We start from the raw sequence: 23,077 nt of genomic DNA on the forward strand, positions 1-23,077 counted from the left end.
ATGGTAGGGCCAGCAAATCTGATGATGACTGCCATTGAAAAGATAGTTTTTTAATACCTGCAGGTCTCTGAAGAGGGGGTCCATGTTGCACCATGGAGGCCATGCTGAGAAGCATTGGGGCCAGTTATAAGGCAGAGCTAGGGTGGAGGAAAATGTGAGCAAGAGTCTTTATTGTGGTTTCTGTAGGGAGTCATGGGCAAGGCAGGGTAAGCAGGCCTAGGATTGACTAGTTTGAATAGTTTCAGTGGGCTCTGGGGCATAGGGGCTGTCCCTAGTTTTCTGGTACCTGGGCTGGGGTGAGTTGGGCAAGTGAATAGTGGTCTAGAGTGCAAAAGCTCAGTGAGGGAGGTGTTGGGGGTATGGGCTCTGATTTGTTTGGTTTGTATTTGAAAAACATGCCCCTGGAAGAAGGACTCCTCCTGAAGAGTTGAGGGGAGGGAGGAGGTGGGAGCTGAGGAGGCAGGAAGCTAAGACAAGGTGACTCAGATACATTACTGAGTTGTCCTGAACAAAGAATGTATGGATGTAGGGCAGATGTTAAAGCATCAAGTTTATAGAAGCTAGAAACATGCTTAATACACTGGGGCTATGTGTTTTGGGAAAGAAGACCACAGAGTTAAAGTGCCATTTTCATCACATCATATCAATTGTACGTAATATCAATGTAATTTATCCCTGTTGATACTGACCTTGGTTGCCCTATTTTGTGACACTTCTTTCCACTTCATGTTTGCCTTTAACATTCATCTCATATGACTGAAGTGTTTGTCGGGTAAAGTATCAGTAAACATGCAGTATAGTTTTTCTTGGGTCTTGATCTTCTAGAAGATCAACCTGCCTAGAGTTCTGGTTTCTAAAGGTGGGGTCCTATGTGGGGTGGATGTCTCCACAGAATGGAGTCTTGAAACTTGGGCTTTAGGCAAGCTGAGTTCATAAGGGAGACTTGTGTCTTAACATCCTACTTTTCTCTAGAATGGTAGTCCTTTGTATACTTCCAATTGCTGAATAAATATATAAGTCAATACCTACAGCTCTATTAGGAGTTGGAGTTGATCACCACTGAAATGAGACAAGATATATATCCTTAATATTTAGCTGTGGGTCAAAATATTCAGGGTATTAGCCTATTTTCTGCATATAAATTTAAAAAGTCCTGGTTACTCCCTAAGTTGCCTGACCAATATCTCTTGGAACCCTCTGAATGTAGGAGATCATGAGAAATAGGGAAGTTTCCCTGCTTTGCTTCTGAAAATCCTGAGTTGGGTAAGGCAGGGCACGCTGTTGGTTTGTAATTGACTGCACACTTTTCCCCCCTCACACCTCAGGGTCTAAGTCGCAGAACTGTCTGTGGAACTCCCTCATTGACGGGCTCACGGGGAATGCCAAGGAAAAGCCACGGCCAACCATCGTCCATGACCCCCGACCACCAGAAGAAATCTTAGCTGATGAATTGCCTCAGCTCGACAGCCCAGAAGCCTTGGTGAAGACATCCTTCAGGTTTGGTGGATTGCAATCAATCTGTTCCTTCTTATTTGCTGCCGAGTTATTTCAATCCAGTTGGATGCATCGTCGGCGTGGCCAGAAAATTACCTCATTTTTTTGCACTGAGTAAATTAGAATTGATGAAGGAGTGTTGGAATTAATGCTAGCTGGACTTCTGGCTGGATTTCCTGAATGTAGCGCAGATCCCATCAGTAGTTAAGTTGCTGTTGGTATTTAATTGGTATTGGCATTTAAATGCTGAGGCAAAGGATTTACTGATGTTGGCAATTTGAATTGGATTAATGAGTCTTTTGCTTCAAAAGAGGATGACGCATGGAGATAAGTGCACAGAGAAAAAGCATGTGGTGGGAATGAATTCAGCCCCGTGTCTTTAGAGTCTCTGTCTGCGGGAGGGTTTCTAAGTGATAAGGGATGTGAGAGCTGCTGCCTCCTGAAAGGAAGCAAAGATCTTCCTTGTGCGTTTTCCCAGGTGGCTGCTGACTCTGTTCTTGTTCATCATTTGGTCTCGAGTCTTCTGCAGAGGCCTCTCGTGTTTTCTTCTTGTCTTGGGCTCCACTTCGTCACGACTCTAGCACTTACCTTTCCTCCGTATCACATAAAAATCAATCGGAGTACGGGACATGGTGTATAAAAGTGATTTCCTCCCCCCGAATGGGTCTTTCAAACTCACTTTTGAAATATACAGCAGTGCTGTTTTCAGAAATTAAGGTTTAATTTTTTTTTTTTGCCATCCTGCCTTCCTCCCCTCCTTTCTCCCTGTTACCCTAATTTTACTTCTTTCACTTTTCTTTCCGTTATATAAGGCTTTCCTGCTCTCCACAGGGCCAGTAGGACATACACACCTTGCTTTTCTTCTCCCATAAACCACTTAGACAACTCTTGGCACCCATGGAAAACGTACTCTTTTTTGCATCCAGGTGATGTGTGTAATCGCTCAGTAAAAGCCGTTTTATTGTGTGAAGGTTCTTAGTGTCGACTGAATTATAGATGAGCTCTGAAAAGCAGTGATGAATAGGGGTTTGGATTTCTTTATGTAGTGTGACTGATGCAGTGGTGGGACAAGAATTGCAAAGCAAATGCTTTTCTCATTCCTACTACGGGTTTGGTGACTGCATTGTGAGGTTTTACATAAAATAAAACCCACTCAGGTAGAGAGAAATAATTTCCATGAACCTGCAATTCTCTGCACATGACTGGTGGGGGAGGGGAGGGCGAATGGCTTTCTTGGGCTGTGTGTCCTCATTTTGGAGCGTCTCTGGTGGAGTCACTCCTCACATGCAGTCTTCTTGTAGCTACTCCTTCTAGCCCAGATCAGGTTCATTGTCCTCTTCAGGGAACAGCTAAAGAGGCACTCTCATGAAAAGAACATCTCATTTGCTTGCCAACTCTATTACCATCATCTCTTCTCTTTGCATTCAGTGCTCCTCAATAGAGAAAATGTATTGATGACCATGAACTTCATTTGATCTGCTAGTTGTATTATGCATCAGTGTCTGGGTTTCAGAAAAAAAATTCAATTATGTTTGTTAAGGTCGGGCTTTATTTTTAGTTCCTTGTAACACTTGGTGCAGTAAGAAAAACACAGCAGGTGTAAATATGCCAACCCTTCAGCAATTGAAGCTAGAAATCCATTGGCATTGGTTATTCATTTATTTGTCTCCTTAATACAACCGTGTGTTATTCTGGCACCATCCTTTCTTCTGAAGAAGATAAGTGATTTCAGTGGGAATGTTAGAGGGTAAATATTCTCTAATGCAATTGTTCTTAGCTGTGGTAGTCACATCATTGTGAGATTCTTTGTACACAAGTGATCACAAGCCAAGTATTAACATGTGGAAACAGTTTATTTATCAAGATATAAATTAGAGCAGAATCAAGGTTACCCTTGTAATAATGCCACTTGTTTTCTATATGCTTTTTGGATTGCAAAGAAAGAGATGAGTTGTAGCTGGATTTTAAATAATGCCAATAGGAATATATCACTTACATGTTCTCCCCCTCACCGGCCATTTCACTAGAGTGAAAAACCCTGAGAATTGCTGACTTCCCAGTATTAGTAACTCTGGGAAATCTGGGAAGATTTGGCAATTTTGGTTACTCCCTTCTCTTTCTCCTTGTTCACAGTTGGAGGGCATTAGGAATCCTGGGCCATGAAATATGGTCATCAGCTTTTATTATCAAATAAGATCCAAACTGCAATGACAGTAAACCCAATGTGCCTAATTATTAGGAAGTCTAGTCTTGGGGCTCAGTTCCCTGACTGTCCCCAGGGACTCCAGGCTTAGTGACAGGCTTAAAGACTTAGCCCTTTGCCTGCTCTACCTCCTGCCACCTGCCAGGGCAATGGGGTCTCACACTAAGTGTAGACTCTCTGATCTCAGTGAAGTTCTAAGTTGGTGTCCAGTCCAGATCTCCTCTTTCTTGTGATACCTCCTCTGGCTGGCTTCTTTTGTTCTTTCCTGACACCTGGCTTCAGCACTACCACAATGTCTCAGACATATTCTAATGATGTGGATCCTCAGAAGGGAGGGATCAGATAGATGCTTCATATCACTTTCCCTAGAAATCGTTTCTAGTTCTTTGCAAGTATGTGGAGATGATGGCATACAAGCCACTCCCAGGACAAAGAGTGTATGCTTGTTTTGTATTTGCATAATATTTCCATTCACATAATTCCTTTTAGATTAAAGGGACAGTCTGCCCTAAAGGTAAATTCCAGTCTCTATTTCCAAAGAAATAAGGTAGGAAGTGTTCATATGTTTATGAATGGTAGGTGTTTTTCAAAAAAGTTGCAGAAATTTGTATGTTTAAAACTCCCCCTAGGCTCCCTGTTACAACAACAATAACAATCGGATTCTTATGTTGCCAGGCATGGGCCTAACCACCCAAAGATGATGCCCATTTTAGAAATAGAGAAACTGGCCCAGAGAGGTAGTGCCCATAGTTCTGATTAAATTCAAATACAAACTCATAAGGACAATTGCTTGTCAGTTGGTGATCACCAATGGCAGAAACAAGGGGTAGCTTGGGTAGACTTTAGGTCCTACCTAGTCTTTATCAGCCCTTGGAATCCCACCCCAAGTAAATATATCACGTATAAACGCACATAAAAAAGCATGCCTGCGATGCAAATGGGGCTTCAGAATAGCTCCCCTTCCAAATGACTTCCACTGGTGGTCAACACTGTCTGTTTATGTCAGTTAGCAATAATGTGAGAGGGTGTAGCAGAAAGTGAGAATTTGCACACAGATTTAGAAATAAGGATTCTAGAAAATGAGAGGCATGGCCTCTTTCCTCCAAGGCTTATAAGTTGATGGCTGAGGTGTGTGTAAATGCCGTCTCCATCCTGAATACATTCCATGACACTCTCCCCTCTAGTCCTCCTCTTGGCTGGGCAGCGGTGATGACGTGGATGTTCCATGTCTCAGAGCATGTGGTTCAGCAGAGTCTCGAGGGAAAGATAGCAGTGCATGGAGGGAAGGGTCTCCTCATTTTTGTGCACTTTCAAATTCCAGCCAATATCGCTGGAAGATAGCATAGTTTTGTGCTGTTTTACTATGGACTTTAGTCTTTACTCCTCATGAAAGGGACATTGTAAGGTACCCAGTTAGGAAAATTCAACTTCTGAAAGTGACTGTCCTGGGCTTTAGTCTGGATTCTGTTACCAAGGCAAATTGCATCATCTCTTTGAGTGTCTGTTCTCTTAACTGTCACATCTGAGGGTAGACAAGAACAGTGGATCTCAAACATGGGTATGCATTACAGTTACTTAGAGGGTTATGGAAACAGATTGTTGGGCTCATCCCCAGGTCTGGGTGGGGTCCTAGGATATACCTTTCTAACAAGGTGGTGCCAATGCTGCTGGTCCAGGGACCACAGTTAGAGAATCACTGGACCATATGATATTGAATAATCCCTGGAGCTCAGAAATATTTTGCTGTATTAATTTGAGCAGGTCATTTATCTAATCTGGTCTCCGTTTCTTCATCTTTGAAACAAGGATAAAGATGCCTACTTCCTGGGGTTGGAGGGAGGGTTTAAAGGAGCTAATATAAATGAGAGAGACAAGCCCAGTATCTGGCACCCAGAATGTGCTCTGGAAGTGCTAATCTCCTATTCCTACTCAGCTGTCACTGGAAACCTTACGTGCATTTGAGCATAAACACACAGAGTAAATAGGATCAGGTTGGGTGTTGTGGCTCCAGGTGCAGACCCCGTGGGTTCTGAAAATTTGCTAAGCCTCTGGCATGAAAATTCTGCTTTCAAGACCAGAGACTTTTGAAAAGAAAAATGTGGGAACATAACTAAGAAAAAAGAGCTTCAGTGTCTGGAAAATAGATACTCCTGGGAATTATACAGAGATGCCTGATTTCCTTCTTCTTCATGACCTGTCTCTTTGAGCCTGTCTACTCAGGTTTTTCTTAAAAGAGGTGAGAGAGAAAGCTGAATCTGGAGCTTGAGGAAGACGGACAAGCCCAGCTAGTCTGATTAGTGATAGGACTCAGTACCTGCCACCTGAGGACCCAGAGAACAGGAAAGAACTGGCTGCTGGGAGCCTTTTCTGTCCCCAGCCTCTAGTGTGCACATTTGCAAAGGGGAGACCCAGTCCAGATTGCACTGGGAGGCAAAGAAACTGATGTTTATTGAGCATCTGCTATGGCCAGGAACTGTACATTCATTTGCTCATTTAATCTCCCAAGGTTACAAGTGAGTATTGTAATCCCAGTGGTACAGGTCAGGAAACAGGTTCAGAGAGATCAAACAGCTTACCCAAAGTCACTCAGCAGGTGGCAGAGCTAGAAATTTCAGCTCAGTCCACCTGACTCCAAAGCTATGACCTCTCCACCACGTTCTACTACTGCCACATCACCTTGGCTTCTGGGTTTGTTGTTGGTGAATAAGATAGCATCATTGGCTCTGCTAATTTGGATGTGGCAATTTGGATATATAGTTTGATGCTTCTCCTGTGAGACCTACCCTGTTCTTTTGTACTAAATCCTTTTTCTCGTTCAAATTTATGTTTTTAATCCACCCATGCTTTTGGATAGGACCGCTTTAAAGGCAGTGTTTCTCATACTTTATGAATGAATTCTTTTGGGGATCCTATTAAATTCAGATCCAGATTCAGTAAGTCTGTGTTGCAACCTGGGAATCTGCATTTCAAACAAACTCTCAAGAGATGTCATGGTCTGAGGACCACCCTCTGAGTAGAAAGCCATAGGCTTTGGAATACTACAGGTATGAGTTTGCAAATGCTCTTCTAACCTATGTGGTTTGAGTCATGGTTTTGAATCTCAATTTCCTTATTTGACAAATGGAAACCAAAATAACAACATAGGACTGTTGCTAGGATTAAGAGAGCTAATGAATGTGACAGCCCTTAATTCCTTCTCTTCCAGTTTCCAAAAACCTGTTTAGGAGTGGATTGATCCTCCACACCTTGACCCCTTCTTATGTGACTGGGTTGTGCAATGAACCCCAGGGTGGGAATAGGAGCCCCATGGGCGCCTTATGAGTAAGGCTGTCCTGACCTGACCTCCTTAGACACTAGCAGAGATTCTGAAGCCATCCAGTGCATTGGCCATTTTTCTTACTTACCTTGAACTGTGTGACTTTCAACATGGGTTGAGTTACCAAGCTTTGATAATTTTGCATTTGGAAGAATAGCATGCTAAATCCCCAGAGAATCATTGGGGGCTTGATACGCCTCTCTTCCCACTTAGAATGGACTTATTTGGGCTTTGGCAAAAGTGTTCCTGATTCTATACATAGCTTACTAAGAATATGTTGCAGAGAGCAGAACTGCATTGAGCCAACGCCCTCAGCTATGGATGAGATTAAGGCCTTGTCAGATCCCATTTAACGGATTGTGTTTTCCATGCAGAATTAAATCGTTGAACTCATCCTCATTTTTGTTTTTGGCAGTCATTTTTCCACCAGGGGCTACTGCCAAGAAGCCAGTTTCTGACTTGATTACTTTCAGGAAATGTGCAATCTGGCTGATGATAGGGCATGGTGTGGGGTGGCGGCCCCTGCCGCTTCGGACCCCACCCCGGGATGAGTCATGGGTTAAAATTCCCAATTAGCTTGTGAGAAGTCTGGTCACACATCTTTCTCTATCACCGTATGTTGGTCACCCACGGGGCTTTTGGGGACACCTACTTCCCTGACTTAGTGCTGCCTCCCTGGAGTTGACATTTTCCTCTTCTGGTCTTTGCTAATCCAAATTGTAGAGTCTTCCTCAAGTTTGCTAAGGGGAAAATGAAAGAATTAATTATGAGTTTTTTTTTTTTTTTGTAAGTAAGTTTTTATGGACAGAGTTTTTAGTGTTAGAAATTGACAAAGCATGTATCATACAGACACTATTTTTCTTGCATTATTCTTGGTCCTTCCCTGGTATTTTGGAGAAGAGGAGATTTATCCTTATGGCAGCCATGCACCTTTCACATCTCCAACCACAGGAAGTGTACTTGACCCAAGGCTCCATGTTCTGTGTGAGAAATTTGTTTTGGTGATGGCTGAGGCTGTGTTTACCAAGTGTTCTCTCAGCCAGTGACTGAGAGCATCAGAGATGCTAAGACTGGCCATTCCTGGAAGACATGGGGCTTCTCTAATGCTGACATTGGCTTAAGACTCCATGATGGCCTTGCTGAACTTTCTTTGGAACTGCACTGTGGTCTAAGATACTTCGACTCAATATTCCTTCCTTCTCTCCTTCACTGGTTGTCAGACCTGTATCCCTACTCTCCCAGCCTCTCTGGTTTCTTCCCCATTTTCTCTTACAGATGTTCCCGCTGATAGATTTCTTGCATGTCTCGGTAACTGCCTCTCAGAGAAGACCTGGGCTAACACAGTCTCCCATCTCACTGTGATCCTCTGCGGGCTGATCACTGCTGGCTCTGTGCTGTGGGCACAGCTCCAAGGCTACTGGCCTAGAAAGCCTGGGCCAGTCTCTCTCTATTTGATTTTACATTTTGTAGTTGATGTTGTACCTTCCCCGTGGGCGCTAGCGCTGGGGTAAATATGGGACAGGCCACAATTTCCTTTAGTATCTTGTACTTTCATTGCCTATAAGAGACTTTGCTGAAACATTTGGATCCACTACAGAAACTACAATGTAAGAGGGGAGAATTTAAAATTTTTTTTTTCAACGTTTTTTATTTATTTTTGGGACAGAGAGAGACAGAGCATGAACGGGGGAGGGGCAGAGAGAGAGGGAGACACAGAATCGGAAACAGGCTCCAGGCTCCAAGCCATCAGCCCAGAGCCTGACGCGGGGCTCGAACTCACGGACCGCGAGATCGTGACCTGGCTGAAGTCGGACGCCCAACCGACTGCGCCACCCAGGCGCCCGAGGGGAGAATTTTAAATCATATCCAAACTACAGCTGTTCAAAAATGTTGAACATTGTACAGATGATTTGCTTATGGACACACTCCAGTTTCCAGCCAGTGGACTTGTCCCTAGGGCTGAGTTTCCCTAGAGAGTGCATCCTTCTTCAGACCTGACATGTTCTTACTGGGCTTTTGGAGAATCCATCTTTCCAGCCACAGGAATGGACCTTATCTGAGGTATCCTCAGCACCTCAGTGTACATCCCTCAGAATAACTCCCAGAAGAACATTGTACGCAAAGTGTAAGTGATTCATCCTAGAATAACCCTACAGGGAGGGTCAAGTAGCTTCAGTACTGTCATGTGGGGGAGGAGGGCTGGGACACTCTTGGAACCTCTATCTAAATTTCCCTGCCAGTGTGATGTGTGGATCAACCTTTTGTGCCTCCTGACTAGCAACAGGAACTTCTGCCCTAGGCCACACAGAGACCTCAAGTATGCAGGGAATCCCTGATGTTTTGTCTTAAGTGAAGGAAGGCCTCCCTACCCCCACCCCTCCCCTGGCAGAGCTTTGGATCTATAGAGGTCTGGTTGTGATTCTGTTATGGTTCTGGGGGCGCTTGGGTGCCTCAACTGGTTAAGTGTCTGACTTTGGCTCAGGTCATGATCTCATGGTTTGTGAGTTTGAGCCCTGTGTTGGGCTCTGTGCTAACAGCTCAGAGCCTGGAGCCTGCTTCAGATTCTGTGTCTCCCTCTTTCTCTGCCCCTCCCCTGCTTGTGGTCTGTCTGTCTCTCTCTCTCTCTCTTAAAATTAAATAAACATTAAAAAATATTTAAAAAATTTAATATGGTTCTGAATCAGTTGGTCCTGCCTTCCACCCTTGGCTACTTTGTCCCCATGTCGGCCTCACTGGCCAACTCTTCATCACAGTCTCAGGTCATTTCTGAGGTCTGGCCTCAGGAACTCGTGGGAGCATCTGGGGCCTGGTCAAACCTCTCAGAACCTGAGAGACAACTTGGGAAAGATAAAACCTAGCCTCCCACTACCTAGCATTACTGGCCACTGTGTGTACTTGGATGTGGACCCTCTGGTTTGTGGGTAGATGTCCTTCTAGAGAGAGAAAAAGACATACAGATCTCACCCCTGTGCCTCTTCTGCCCCAGTTTCCCTTCTCCCTATAATTCTCTGAGCCAGAAAAGCTGGACTCTGGCTTTCCACTTCTCCTGCATTATATCCTTCATCTCCCCAGTTCCAGGCTTTGGGCTAAGTCTTAATAGTAGGTGAGGTAAATAGATAGATTGGCTAACTGATATGGGACCCTGCCCTGGGAAATTTCTCAAAAGCACCATATGTTATTCCTTATAAACTTTCAGTGATGAATGACTTTACTGCATTTGTTTTTTTACAGTCAAATTAAAGTACCTGAAGAAAAATAAAGAAAAGCCCTTTAAAACTGTGTCCAGTGATGATGCAAACTGTGATATCCTTTGATTGGTTATTGGTCCCTGCCCTTTGCAGTGCGGGGTTCCTGGTTACGTTATCAACCTCACGGTAATTGTGACCCTGTGTTTTACTCTATAGAAAATTTTGTTCCCATTTTGTTCCCAGCATTAGGGCAGGGTTTTTGACTTTGTTAATTAGGGCAGTTTCTTTCTTATTAGAATCTCTCTAATGCCGGATGCTGTCTTTTCCCATTCAAGTGCCCACCCTTCAGTCACATCCTGTGCCATGCACTGGAGTCACATGGAGTGAACTAGACCAGTGCATGCTCCACCCTCCTGGACTCCACATGGATTGATGAATATGATGAATAGCGCTTGGTGTAACCATGATATGGGCCACCCTGGACCACCCATTTATGGTGGACATAAAAGGGAAGCAAAAAGAACAGTGTGAGCCAAGGTCGGGAGGCAGGAAGACATGGCTAGTGTTGGAGGAGCTGCTGGATTTGTGTCTGAGGCTTGTGAAAGGGAGGCAGTGTTGGAAAGGTAAAGCTGGGACCAAATATGGTAGGGCCTTGTTACTGAGGGAGTAAGGTTCAGTTTTATTCCATAGGCAAAGATCTTTGGAGCTCTTGTAAAATCTCTGGAGACGCAGAAAGAGACTACATTTTTCATTAAGTTACAAAACTAGGAATTATATTTCCATGCCTCAGTCCCCTATACACAGAGCATCAAAACAAAGGTTTCTGGCCTTCGGCAGAGGTGGAATAATGGAGATAGAGAGTAGCATGGGGTCTGAGCACCTATGGTGCCTGGAGGAAGTACATGGGCAATTTGGGGATGAGACCTGTGAAAATATGTTTTTCCACATGCTTTGGAACAGAGACCTTTTTTTTTTTTTTTAAAATTTATTACTTCTAAATGCAGTAGTAGCTAATGGTTATTGAATAGACAGCCCCATATCTATAACCTAGCTGCTCCCCATTTATTGATTAGTGTTAAGTGCAGCCAGAAGTGAATTTGCTATAATAAATTACCTCCAGACCCTGGGGGTTAGCTTAGCTGGGGGAAGGATTGTTATTTGAACATGAGCTGCAGACACGCTTGTCCTCATTTGGAAGAGGTGATAATTCTGGCTATGGTGATGGGGCTCAAGTACTTGGAGGCAGGCACATTGCAAACTGCTCAAGAGCATGACTTGAACCCTGTCTGCAAAGTCAAAAGCAGGAAGATGTGAATCAAATAACAGTCTTGGATTATGGATCCCAAACTTTGATCTGTTCATCATTTTCATTCTTGGAAAATGGTCCAGATTTAGAATTAGAGAAAGATGTATGAAGGGGGGTTGGATTATACTTGTTAAATTATGTGTTTCTTCAATGTTGGGCCACTTATTCTATCCCTGACTGACTGGCTATGTCAGGGTTGAGTTTCCATGGTTAAGTTTCCAAGGGTAGCACTGACCAAGTTTATCTTGTCTAACTCTAAGTCAACTTACAGGTCCCTGTATTTAAGAAATGTCTTTGCATTTGTTTTAAAAAAGGTGATTTTGACAAATTTTATACCTCCAAGAAATTTGTAAGACTAGTAAAATGAACAACTGTCAAACCTCTACCTGGAGTCACATTTGCTTACTTGCTATCAAATGTTTATCTCATCTCATCTCATCTCATCTCATCTCATCTCATCTCATCTCATCTCATCTCATCTCATCTCATCCCACGCCATCCCACGCCATCCCACGCCATCCCACGCCATCCCATCCCATCCCACGCCATCCCACGCCATCCCACGCCATCCCACGCCATCCCATCCCATCCCATCCCATCCCATCCCATCCCATCCCATCCCATTTCATATCAGAATCTATCTTTTTTTCTGAATTTCTTGACCCTAAGTTGTGGACATCATGACCTTTCAGTTTCAGTTTGAGTTTCTTTGGAAGAAATCTTTTTCTTACATGGCCACAGTAGAATTCTCAAACTCAGGAAGCTTAATATTAATATAATATGATTACTATATACTACTATATACAGCCGATATTCTAATTTCGCCAAATGTTCCCATAATGTCTTTTATGGCAATCTTTCCTTCTGGCCCAGGACCCATTTCTGAAGCACACGTTACATTGAATTGTCATGTCTCATTTATCTCCTTTAATTTGAAGCAGTTTCTCAGCCTTTCTTTGTCTTTCATGACATTAACATTTTGAAGCAAACAGGTCATGTGTTTTGTTTTGCAGAATGTTCCTCAGTTAGGGATTGCCTGATCGTTGCCTTGTGGTTTGCTTCAGGCTATTTGCATTGACAAGGATACTACATAAGTGATAGATACTGTGTCCTTCTCAGGGCAGCAGTAGGGGAAAAGATTGCCTATTGCTTCCGTTACTGGTGATGTTAATCTTGAGCATTTGGTTGAGGTTGTTCCCCCATTTCTCCACTGTAAAGTTACCTTTCCCTTTGTGTAAGTAATAGGTTATCTGTGGGAAGATACTTTGAGACTATGTAGTGTAGCCTTTTCGCTAACAAACATTTATGCAGTGGTTTTAGCTCCACTTTGTGATTCTTGCCTGAGTTAATGGTGATTTCTAACTCTGTCATCCCTGCTCCACCGATGGAATGACCTTTGACTATGGACAAGAGCTTTCCCTTCCCTTCCCTTCCCTGTCTCCATCTCTGTCTAGATTTTAGTATCAATACAGACTCTGGATTCTTCTTTCACTCAATGTTTTATAAGCCATTGTGTCTTCATCACACCTGGAGCCCCGGGATTTAACTATGAGAGGAAAATCACAAAGGCCAAGCAGAGAGGTGGTATGAGTGATCTTGCAGTCTCAAATGCGTTGACTCTAATGGGCAGAAATTAGCTTCACCTGGAATATGAAGATGTGTATCAGAAAATCCAGAGTCTAAACCCCTACCCCGTTAGTAGAGCCTCTTTGGGGTCCTATGATATGGTGGCAGGCAATGTCTTTCTTTACCTGAACCTGTTGGTGCCACAAGAATTATGGGGAATTGCAGAGTGGAGAGAGTCATGTGGAGTAGGTTGGAAAGGTATTACTTAGCCAGAGAAAGGAGTTCCATATTATCTGGACTTTAAGCAGGGTCTCCAATTCTTTTCTCCTTATCTCTTCCTGCCATAACACACTACTCTCTGCTTCCTGCTCCTGCTGGCCGGTATCTGATGACCGTGACAACCACCAGTCCAAAGAGTTGCCTGTATCTTATCAGTGAGGTATAGTGAGAATGTTTGAGCTCTGGTTTTAACTAAGCTTCACTCCTTGCCTGCTGTGTGACCTTGAACATGCAGTCTAAATTGAGGCTCAGTTTTTTCATCTCTTTAATGGGATTATATATTCTTTTCCTCATGGGATACCCATGGGGTATCAAGGAAGGTTATACATGTTGAGCAATGAGCACAGTGTCTGGCATCAGCAGGTGCTTGATAATTAGTGGGTAATATGATTCAGCATTAACATCCTGTTTAATGCTCTTGGAATATGTATACTTTGCTCTAGGCCCTGTGTTGTATAAAGGAATTAACTTTATCTGACTTTAGTAGCCATGTTCACGTGTCCTTTAGCACTGAGTTGCTGTTCTGACATCTAGGATCTTTGAGGTACCCACTGCCTCTCTTTTGTTTCTAACATTTTCATTTTAATCCCTGCGTAGTCAAATTGTGCATAATAATAATAATAGCTACAGATGGAGAAATGGAGGCATAAAGCAGTTAACTGATCCCAGCTCATACCACTAGTCAGTAGGTCTGGGGTTTAAAGCCAGACAGTCTGGCTTTAGAACCTACATTTTAGTCACTAGGCCACATTGCTTTCTTAGTCTAGCACTGAGGAATGGGTCTGTGTCTTCCGGTTTTGTTGCTAGTGTGGACCTATTTTCTAGTTAGGCTCCTGCTGCCTGCCTCCCTGTCACCCTGATCCAATGCTAGGTGCCAACATCAGTCTGTTTACTTCATTTCCAGCCATTTCTTGGTGCTGAGTGTGGACTGTCATGTCACCAACTGGCCTGCTGCCGTGGGTGCCTGCCTGCCCCTTCCTCCTGCCTTACTTTATTCAAAAGCTGCCTGTGAATGCAGCTTTAGTTGCTCATCTGGAGACCTAGAAAGCTCTTCTTAAGACTTCCTGCTCTCCTGGCCTGAGCCTACATACTTGCGAGGCCCGTGGGCTATCACCAGCGTCTCCCTGGGGTCTTGCTAGAGCCCTTTCTCTCTAGGGGCTGTGAACCACGGTGGTGTGCTCTGTGTAGTTCACAGACCTGGTAGAGGAAGGTAACGTAGAACTGGAGCTTGGAATCAGACAAAGCCTTATTTCTGTCCCAACGATGTCACTCACCACCTCGGGAAAGTTACTCTTGGCCTCAGTTTTCTTTTCTGCAAAATGGAAGTAGTAATGATGGAAGGGTGGAATGAGAAAGTATATGTAAAAACAGCTAGCACAAAAACACACTCCTGAAATCTGAGTGCGGTTGGAGTCCAGGGAATTGTACTGTGTCAATGTCAACCTCCTGGTTTTGATCATGTGTTGTTGTTGTGTGTGATGTTGTCATTTGTGGAAACTAGATGATTGGTACGTAGGAATTCTCTGTACCATTTTTGCAACTTGTTTTGTATCTGCAGTCATTTTTTAAACAGGTTAAATAGACTTAGTGTAGTCCCTAATATCTATTAATTGTAGTTAAACATTTTTTTTAATGTTTTTTTATTTTTGAGAGAGAGAAGAGTGAGCGCACATGGGGTAGGGGCAGAGAGAGTGCGGGAGATACAGAATCCGAAGCAGGCTCTAGGCTCTGAGCTGTTAGCACAGAGCCCAAGGTGGGGCTCGAACTCATGGACTGTGAGATCATGACCTGAGCCAAAGTCAGATGCTTAACCAACTAAGCCACCCAGGTGCCCTATTAATTGTAGTTTTAAAGCTTACAAAATGTCACCAGGAATTCTGATATTTGGCACTAACTCAACTTATTGAGGTGTGTGTGTGTGTGTGTGTGTGTGTGTGTGTGAGAGAGAGAGAGAGAGAGAGAGAGAGAGAGAGAGAGAGAGAGTCTACCTAAGAGAAAGTAGAGCAAATGAATTATAAAATTCTATCTCTTTTCTAACTTAATGAACAAAATCAATGGCGTCACCAGTAACCACAAGTGAATTCCCTCTGTGATGTAATTTCATCTTCTCCCAGTTGAAAACCTTGCCTTTTACCACACTCAGCGGTCTCTATTCTCTTCAGATTTATTATCTACCTTCTATTTCAGTGGGTCTTAATCCAGGCTGCACAGTATACTCACAAGTGATTAAACTGGCATCCCTGGCGTGGGGCCCTGGCAGCTGTAGGTTTTAAAAGCCTCTCTGGTTAAGCTGAGTTCAGCAGGCCTGAGAACCATTGCTCTGCCTACACCACAGGCTCCCTGGTCTTCCCTTCCTCCTCTGTGTCCTCCCACAGTCACAGTACCTTGGTATTTTAAAATATTCCACAGGGCACCACACCATTTTTCCAATGACCATGAGGGCCTTTCCTGACCACAGCTACCAGATAGACTTTGCTCCTTTCTTACAGTATGTATCTGGAACGGGCGTCTTGAGTTTTGGAATGATCACAGAATGAGCTCTCCCACCCTTCGAGATGCCATATGTCCATGCCATTTTCGATAACTGAAGTGTCACCAAATGTTCCTTGTGTTGTCTTTCTCCAAAAGCCAATTCAACAGAATGCAGGCGAAGTGCATGTTTTCTTTTGGGAATGTGATACGTGGAAGTTTTCAGAAGCCTGCTAGGCACTGACTATTTTTACTTACTATTTCAGTGGCTGACATGTTTTCACCACCTTCGGGATAAACTGACTTTGAGACATTGCCTCAGTTTCTTAGTCACCAGCCCTCCTTTCTTCATCTTTCCAAAAGGAAATTGTGTCATAAAAATAATGTACTCACCTTGTAGAACATTTGATAAATGGTAAAAGAAGAAAAAAAAACCCCTCCTGAATATAATTTGTGCTATCATTTTGGCATCCTTCCTGAAGTCTATCTATGCCTTATTCTTATAGTTGCAGTTATGGTGTGGATACAATTTTGTATCCTGATATTTTTTTCCACTGAACATTTTATCTTAAGCATTTTTCTGTGTTGCCACATAATGTGTGTATGTGAATGTGTGTTGGACATTTAGGTTGTTCCCAGTTTTTCACTTTTTTTTTAAATGTTTATTTTTGAGAGAGGGAGGGAGGGAGGGAGGGAGAGAAAGGGAGAAAGAAAGAGACAGAGAATGAGCGGAGGAGGGGCAGAGAGAGAGGGGGACAGAGGATCCGAAGTGGGCTCCATGCTGACAGCAGAGAGCGTGATGCAGTGCTTGAACCCTCGAACCTTGAGGTCATGACCTGTGCTGAAGTTGGATGCTTAACCAACTGAGTGGTCCAGGTTCCACCCTCCCCCCTCCCCCCCGCAATTTTTCACTCATGAAAGGAATGTTATGATAAAAATCTTTGTGAATCTAGATATTGCTGTATGTTAAGCTGTATCCTAAGGGTAGATAACTAGCAGTGGAAACACTGATTCAAAGGGCATCTTGATTCAAAAAACCACATCACAGAAGAGCCCTAAGTAATCTCTTCCGCTGGGGCTTCTTCCAGCAATTCCAATCGGCACTGAACCCCTTAGATTGAGTGTGACAGTGCTCATTTCTCCCAACTTGGAATTGAGTATTATTATTATTTTCAAGGTAATCTGCCCTTTCATTAAAGCCATATGGTGCCGATGCTGACGGTTTCTGTGTCTTTTGCTAGCATACTGCTCAGGGGAGTAATATAGTCATTTTTTGTTTTGCTCCTAGTAGGTATCATCCCTCTTTTACATATTAGCAAAGTAATGTTCAGAAAAAGTGAATGATTTGCCTATGGGCACACAGCTGAGAAAGAGAATAGCCAAGAGTTAAACCTGTAACGTTTTGGCCCCAGAGCCTTTGTGCCTTCCAGTCACTTGACTCCCAAGCTAGAAGCAGGAGCACAGAGAACGGAGTCATAAATTGTTCTTGGGCAAGGAGTTGGGGGCAAAGGAGAAGAGGTAACATATGCCCAGGAAAGACCTCATGAAGGTTCCTGTCTTCAAGGACCTTAGAGTTTAGTGGAAGAAATATAAAGGTAAATCAATGGTTACTGTATTTTTACCAACAGCTTTATTAAGATATAATTGGTATAGAAAAAAACTGCACATGTTTAAATATTCAAATGGATGAGTTTGACATTTGTATACATCTGTGAAGCCAGTTGTTTTTTTTTTTAATATAATTTATTGTCAAATTGGCTTACATACAACACCCAGTGCTCATTCCAACAAGTGCCCTCCTCAGTGCCCATCACTCATTTTTCCCTCTCCCACAACTCCCCATCAACCCTCAGTTTGTTCTCTGTATTTAAGAGTCTCTTATGGTTTGCCTCCCTCACTGTCTGTAACTCTTTTTTTCCCCTTCCCTTCCCCCATGGTCTTCTGTTATGTTTTTCAAGATCCACATATGAGTGAAAACATAGGATATCTGTCTTCCTCTGACTGACTTATTTCACTTAGCATAATACCTTTCAGTTCCAACCATGTTGCCGCAAATGGCATGATTTCATTCTTTCTCATTGCCCAGTAGTATTCCATTATATATATAGACCACATCTTCTTTATCCATTCATCAGTTGATGGACATTTAGACTCTTTCCATAATTTGGCTATTGTTGAAAGCACTGCTATAAACATTGTGGTACATGTGCCCCTATGCATCAGCACTCCTGTATCCCTTGGGTGAATTCTTAGCAGTGCTATTGCTGGGTTGTAGGGTAGATCTATTTTTAATTTTGTGAGGAACCTCCACACTGTTTTCCAGAGTGGTTGCACCAATTTGCATTCCCACCTACAGTGCAAGACAGTTCCCATTTCTCCACATCCTCTCCAGCATCTCTAGTTTCTTGATTTGTTCATTTTAGCCACTCTGACTGCTGTGAGATGGCATCTCAGTGTGGAAGCCAGTTGAGTTTGAATGGTTCCACCTGCCCCTCTTGATGCCCATCAGTAAGGTATGAGATTTTGTTAGGAAAGGATTTTTGAAGGTAAGCATCCTTCTGTATTTTAGCCTTTGCTTATCCTTGGGAAATCCTACTGACTTTAGAACAAAGGTGGTCGATTTCATGGGCAAGGCAGGAGGGGAGCCTGGGAGAGTTCGGGAGCTATATTTGCCAGGCCCTGGCTTGCTGCAAGGACATTTCCTATTCCAGGCTCTTTATCACTGAGGACTTAATGTGGCTGACTCTTAGAATAGTGTGAACAACATCTCCCAGAACTGGGTGGCAATTATCCAAGTGTGTAAGGTGACCCCATGCTGATGGGGCCCAGTGTGAAGTGGGTCTACTGGAAGGCAGCCAGGGCACTTTAGAGCATATGAGCAGCTTTACTGTGACAGTTGAGTTGACTATGTTGCCCGGACTCAGTTCTACAAAGCTGTGTGACCTTGGGCATTGAGCTAGACTGTCATTGAGCAGTTGCTATATCCTTCCAAAGGGTGATGATAGTTCTTGACCCACCCAATAGCTTAGATCAACAACTCAGAGAGAAGGATTATCTCCTTGATTCTGAGTGGAAGCTCATTTTCTAGACAGGAATTAAGAGAAGCTTTTCCCTTACTTGGGCTTCATTACCCATGGTGGGGGGTGGGTAGGGGAGACATGAGCTGTGTTTGCCTGTTACTTGTTTCAAGGAAGTTTGAAATGCATATATTTCTATTTAAAAGTGATGCGTGCTCATAGAAAAGGGAAGAGGAAAAATATCACCCATTGTTCTTTCTTTTCCTATTGTTAAAACTTGATCGATTTCCTCTATGGATATGCTTGGCTTCTCTTTAATCACACAGTATCATATTCTAAAATTTAATATTATAAGCCCACCCAACATTTCCTCACATTTAAACTTTCATGAGCATCAAAAAACTTTAAATGTCACTTAGTGGATACACCATTATTCACTCAACCTTTGTTCATATTTGGATGCTGAAGTTTTCCCAGTGTTTTTGCAAATGTAATATAAGCAACTCTGTGGCAGACATCTTTGTGTAAATAGATTTTTATAGATCTAAGATAATTTACTTGGGTTAGATTCTTGTATCCCAGGCAGAATTTGTGGAACTCCCCAGATAAGCAGTGTGTCTATGATCAGAGATGCTCTGGCTAATAGTGACTTTGTTGTCCTTCTTTGGACACTGTTCCAACCCTCCCTCAGTTGGTATTTTCTTATCAAACAGGTATTAATTGTAATCTCTTTAGTCTTAGAATGTTTTGCCTGGACTCTTCCTTTGACTGATGCATAGGGTCTATGTAATTTTGATATTCTTGTTGTATATTGATATAGGACATTTCAGAGAATCCTTTCTCAGTTGTGCTCAGCATATTTTGTGTTGTACTCTGCAGTGTTTAATTCAATTCCACATACATTTGTTGATCACTGAAGAGCAGCTGTGAGTCAGTTGAAGGAACTTTCACTGGGATTCAGAAAATCTAGCTTCAAAATCTGGCTCTGTCCTTTACTAATGACCTTCCACACAGCTTTCTGAATCTTGTCATTTTGTTTTCCACCTGGAAAGTGGAAATAATATCTTTCTCAGTGGGTATTTGTGAAGATGAATAGATGATGAGCTTAGTAAACTATTTAGTGTTATGTAAATGAGAGGCACAATTATTGCCATATATACAAACTGTTCTGTTGGATACTTATGGTAACACTAAGATGAGCCACTTATTCATTTATTTGTTCAACAAACATTTATTGAGTAGCTACTGTGCACAAGGTAATGACCTGGGTGCTGGGCGTACAGTGGCTGAATAAGGCCCTGTAAGCCCTTGAAGAGTTTTAAATCTAGTAGTGTAGACTGTTGGGCTGTCCAATATGGTAGCTGTTTGCTACATGTGACTAGTGCCACCAAGCAACAGATTTTCAAATTTTATTCACTTTTAATGAATTTAAATATAAGCTTTAACACTGAGACCAATTCAGTTATTGGAAAACTCCTACTGTTAAGAGTTATGTCTGGGGGCGCCTGAGTGGCTCAGTCAGTTAAGCATCCAACTTCGGCTCAGGTCATGATCTCGCGGTTCGTGGGTTCAAGCCCTGTGTTGTGCTCCATGCTGATGGCTCAGAGCCTGGAGCCTGCTTTGGATTCTGTGTCTCCCTCTCTGTCTCTGCCCTCCCCTGCTCGTGCTCTGTCTCCCTCTCTCTCTCAAAAATAAACATTAAAAAAAAAAAAAAAAGAGTTATGTCTTAAGAGTTTCCATTGAGAGTTATGTCTGGAACAAGTTGAGTGTGTGAATCTATACTCTCAACTGTACACTTAATGAAATCTAAATACTAGCAAATATTTCTAATGAAAATTTAGCTTCCATATTAAGATGTGCTATAAGAGTAAATTACAACTGGTTTCTAGATACAAAAAATAAAATATTAACAATTTTAATATTGATTATGTGTTAAAATAATATTTTGGATATTTTAGGTTAAGATGTATTATTAATTTGCTATATTTACCTTCTTAAATGTGGCTACTAGAAAAATTAGATATGTAGCTTGCACCATATTTCTACTGACAGTGCTGAAGTCAGTATAGAGATACGTGATCACAACGTGAAATTTGGTGCAGACTGAACTGAGGGACAAATGCTCTGGGAATTCTGGTGTTGGGAGAGAATGAATCATTCCACCAGCGTGGGGTTTAGCAGCACTTCTTGGAACCATCTCGTTTGAGCATTGAATATGTTGAAAATGATGGATAAGTTTTTAAAATTAATTAATTAGTTGATTAATTAAGAGAAAGAGAGCCCAAGCAGGGGAGGGGCAGAGAAGAGGGAGAGAGAGAGAATCTCAAGTAGGTTCTATACTGTCAGTGCAGAGCCCGACGTGGGGCTCGAACTCTCGAACTGTGAGATCATGACCTGAGCTGAAACCAAGAGTCAGACACTTAGCTCACTGAGCCACCCAGGTGCCTGGAGAGATAAGGTTTCTGGTTAGTTTCTGTGAGGGGATAGTAAGTGCCAGTGAGAGGAAGTAGCTTTCACAAAAGCATTGTGGGCAGAGAGTTTAGGGACGGTATTAGGAAATAAATGGTTTAATTTTTTTTACTTTTTATTTATTATTTTTTTAACGACCATTAGTTTTAGCTCTGCCTTACCTGAAGCCTCAGAGGAGGTTCAAAGTCTTTTCGTGCCCAGGCTAGGCCCAGGTATCCTGCAGTATCATCCTGATCCCCCAGAGGGCAATAGAAAACACATGTGGGAATTTTGGTTGTCATAATGCCTGGAGGTGGGGGTAAGGGAAGATTTTAAGATCCTAAAATACAAAAGGCAGTCCAACACAAAGAGGAATTGTTTCGCCCCAAATGCCCATAACAACGCCATTGAGAACCTCCTGAGATAACCGATGGAATTGGCTTTTGGGAATTGCTTTGTTTCTACTACCTCCAAACTACTTACACCCTTTCATTTCTCTCTACTTAAATTTTCTCCTTAAGAACAGCTGAGTAACTAAAAATCTAAAAGCTAGATGATAATCCAGTCTCAGATTGGGAATACAGTTTTTTTAAAAAAAATTTTTTTTTCAACGTTTATTTATTTTTGGGACAGAGAGAGACAGAGCATGAACGGGGGAGGGACAGAGAGAGAGGGAGACACAGAATTGGAAACAGGCTCCAGGCTCCAAGCCATCAGCCCAGAGCCTGACGCGGGGCTCGAACTCCCGGACCGCGAGATCGTGACCTGGCTGAAGTCTGACGCTTAACCGACTGCGCCACCCAGGCGCCCCGGGAATACAGTTTTTATTCATTCATTTTTACTGAAAATAATGAGTACTAAAATGAAGTGGAAAAATCATGGTCCTAGGTCAGAAACCTGGAGTTTTTAACCTTTCCTCTGCCATTTATTTGTTGTATGATTTGGGGTATGTCACTCAGTCTGATAGCATTGTGAAAGGGGATCAACACCTGTTTCAGAACTATTGTGAAAATAAAATAAATGGAGTAAATGAATCTGTAAAGTGGTATAGCACTATAAAGTGTTCACTATTTTGAACAGTTATTAGTAACAATATTTTTATGGTAATTAACAATTGCGGGGCGCCTGGGTGGCTCAGTCAGTTGAGTGCCTGACTTGGTTTTGGCTCAGGTTATGATCCCAGGGTTGTGGGATCAAGCCCCACGTCAGGCTCCATGCTGAACACAGAGCCTGCATGAGATTCTCTCCCTGCTGCTCTCCTGCTCGTACAAGCTCTCTTTCTAAAAACAAACAAACGAACAAACAAACAAAAAACCAATTGCAGTTATGGGTATAATTAATGCCCACACAATCATTCATAACCACCTAAAAATTACCAACAATTTTTATTATGAATTATTTTATTATATTTTAAATTACAATCAATAAGAAGTTATGAAAAAAACACTCTTTATTGAAAATGTTTTTTATGGGGTGCCTGGGTGGCTCAGTTGGTTAAGTGTCCGACTTCGGCTCAGGTCATAATCTCACGGTCTGTGAGTTCGAACCCTGCGTCGGGCTCTGTGCTGACAGTGCAGAGCCTGGAGCCTGTTTCAGATTCTGTGTCTCCCTCTCTCTCTCTGACCTCCCCCCACTCATGCTCTGTCTCTCTCTGTCTCAAAAATAAATAAACGTTAAAAAAATTTTAAAAGAAATGTTTTTTATTTATTTCTTGAGAGAGATAGAGATAGGGAGCATGAGCGGGGGGGGGGGGGGTTTGCAGAGAGAGAGGGGGACAGAGGATCCAAAGAG

The 23,077-nt window shown here is 42.7% G+C and overlaps 1 protein-coding gene across 7 annotated transcripts in view; it reads left to right on the top strand.

Annotated features, from left to right (window-relative positions):
- The window catches only part of PDE1C (phosphodiesterase 1C), a 504,797-nt gene that overhangs the window by 119,639 nt on the left and 362,081 nt on the right, over positions 1–23,077 (top strand). For all 7 annotated transcript variants that reach the window (XR_008296744.1, XM_027075220.2, XM_027075221.2 and 4 more), the window contains exon 3: positions 1,326–1,497. Coding sequence is in view for 6 of the 7 variants with exons in the window: in XM_027075220.2 (XP_026931021.1) it covers positions 1,326–1,497 (172 nt within the window). In the remaining variant the exon portion in view is untranslated. The remainder of the gene's footprint in view (positions 1–1,325; positions 1,498–23,077) is intronic.

The sequence above is a fragment of the Acinonyx jubatus genome, chromosome A2 (genome assembly GCF_027475565.1).
Source record: "Acinonyx jubatus isolate Ajub_Pintada_27869175 chromosome A2, VMU_Ajub_asm_v1.0, whole genome shotgun sequence".
Classification (NCBI taxonomy): Eukaryota; Metazoa; Chordata; class Mammalia; order Carnivora; family Felidae; genus Acinonyx; species Acinonyx jubatus.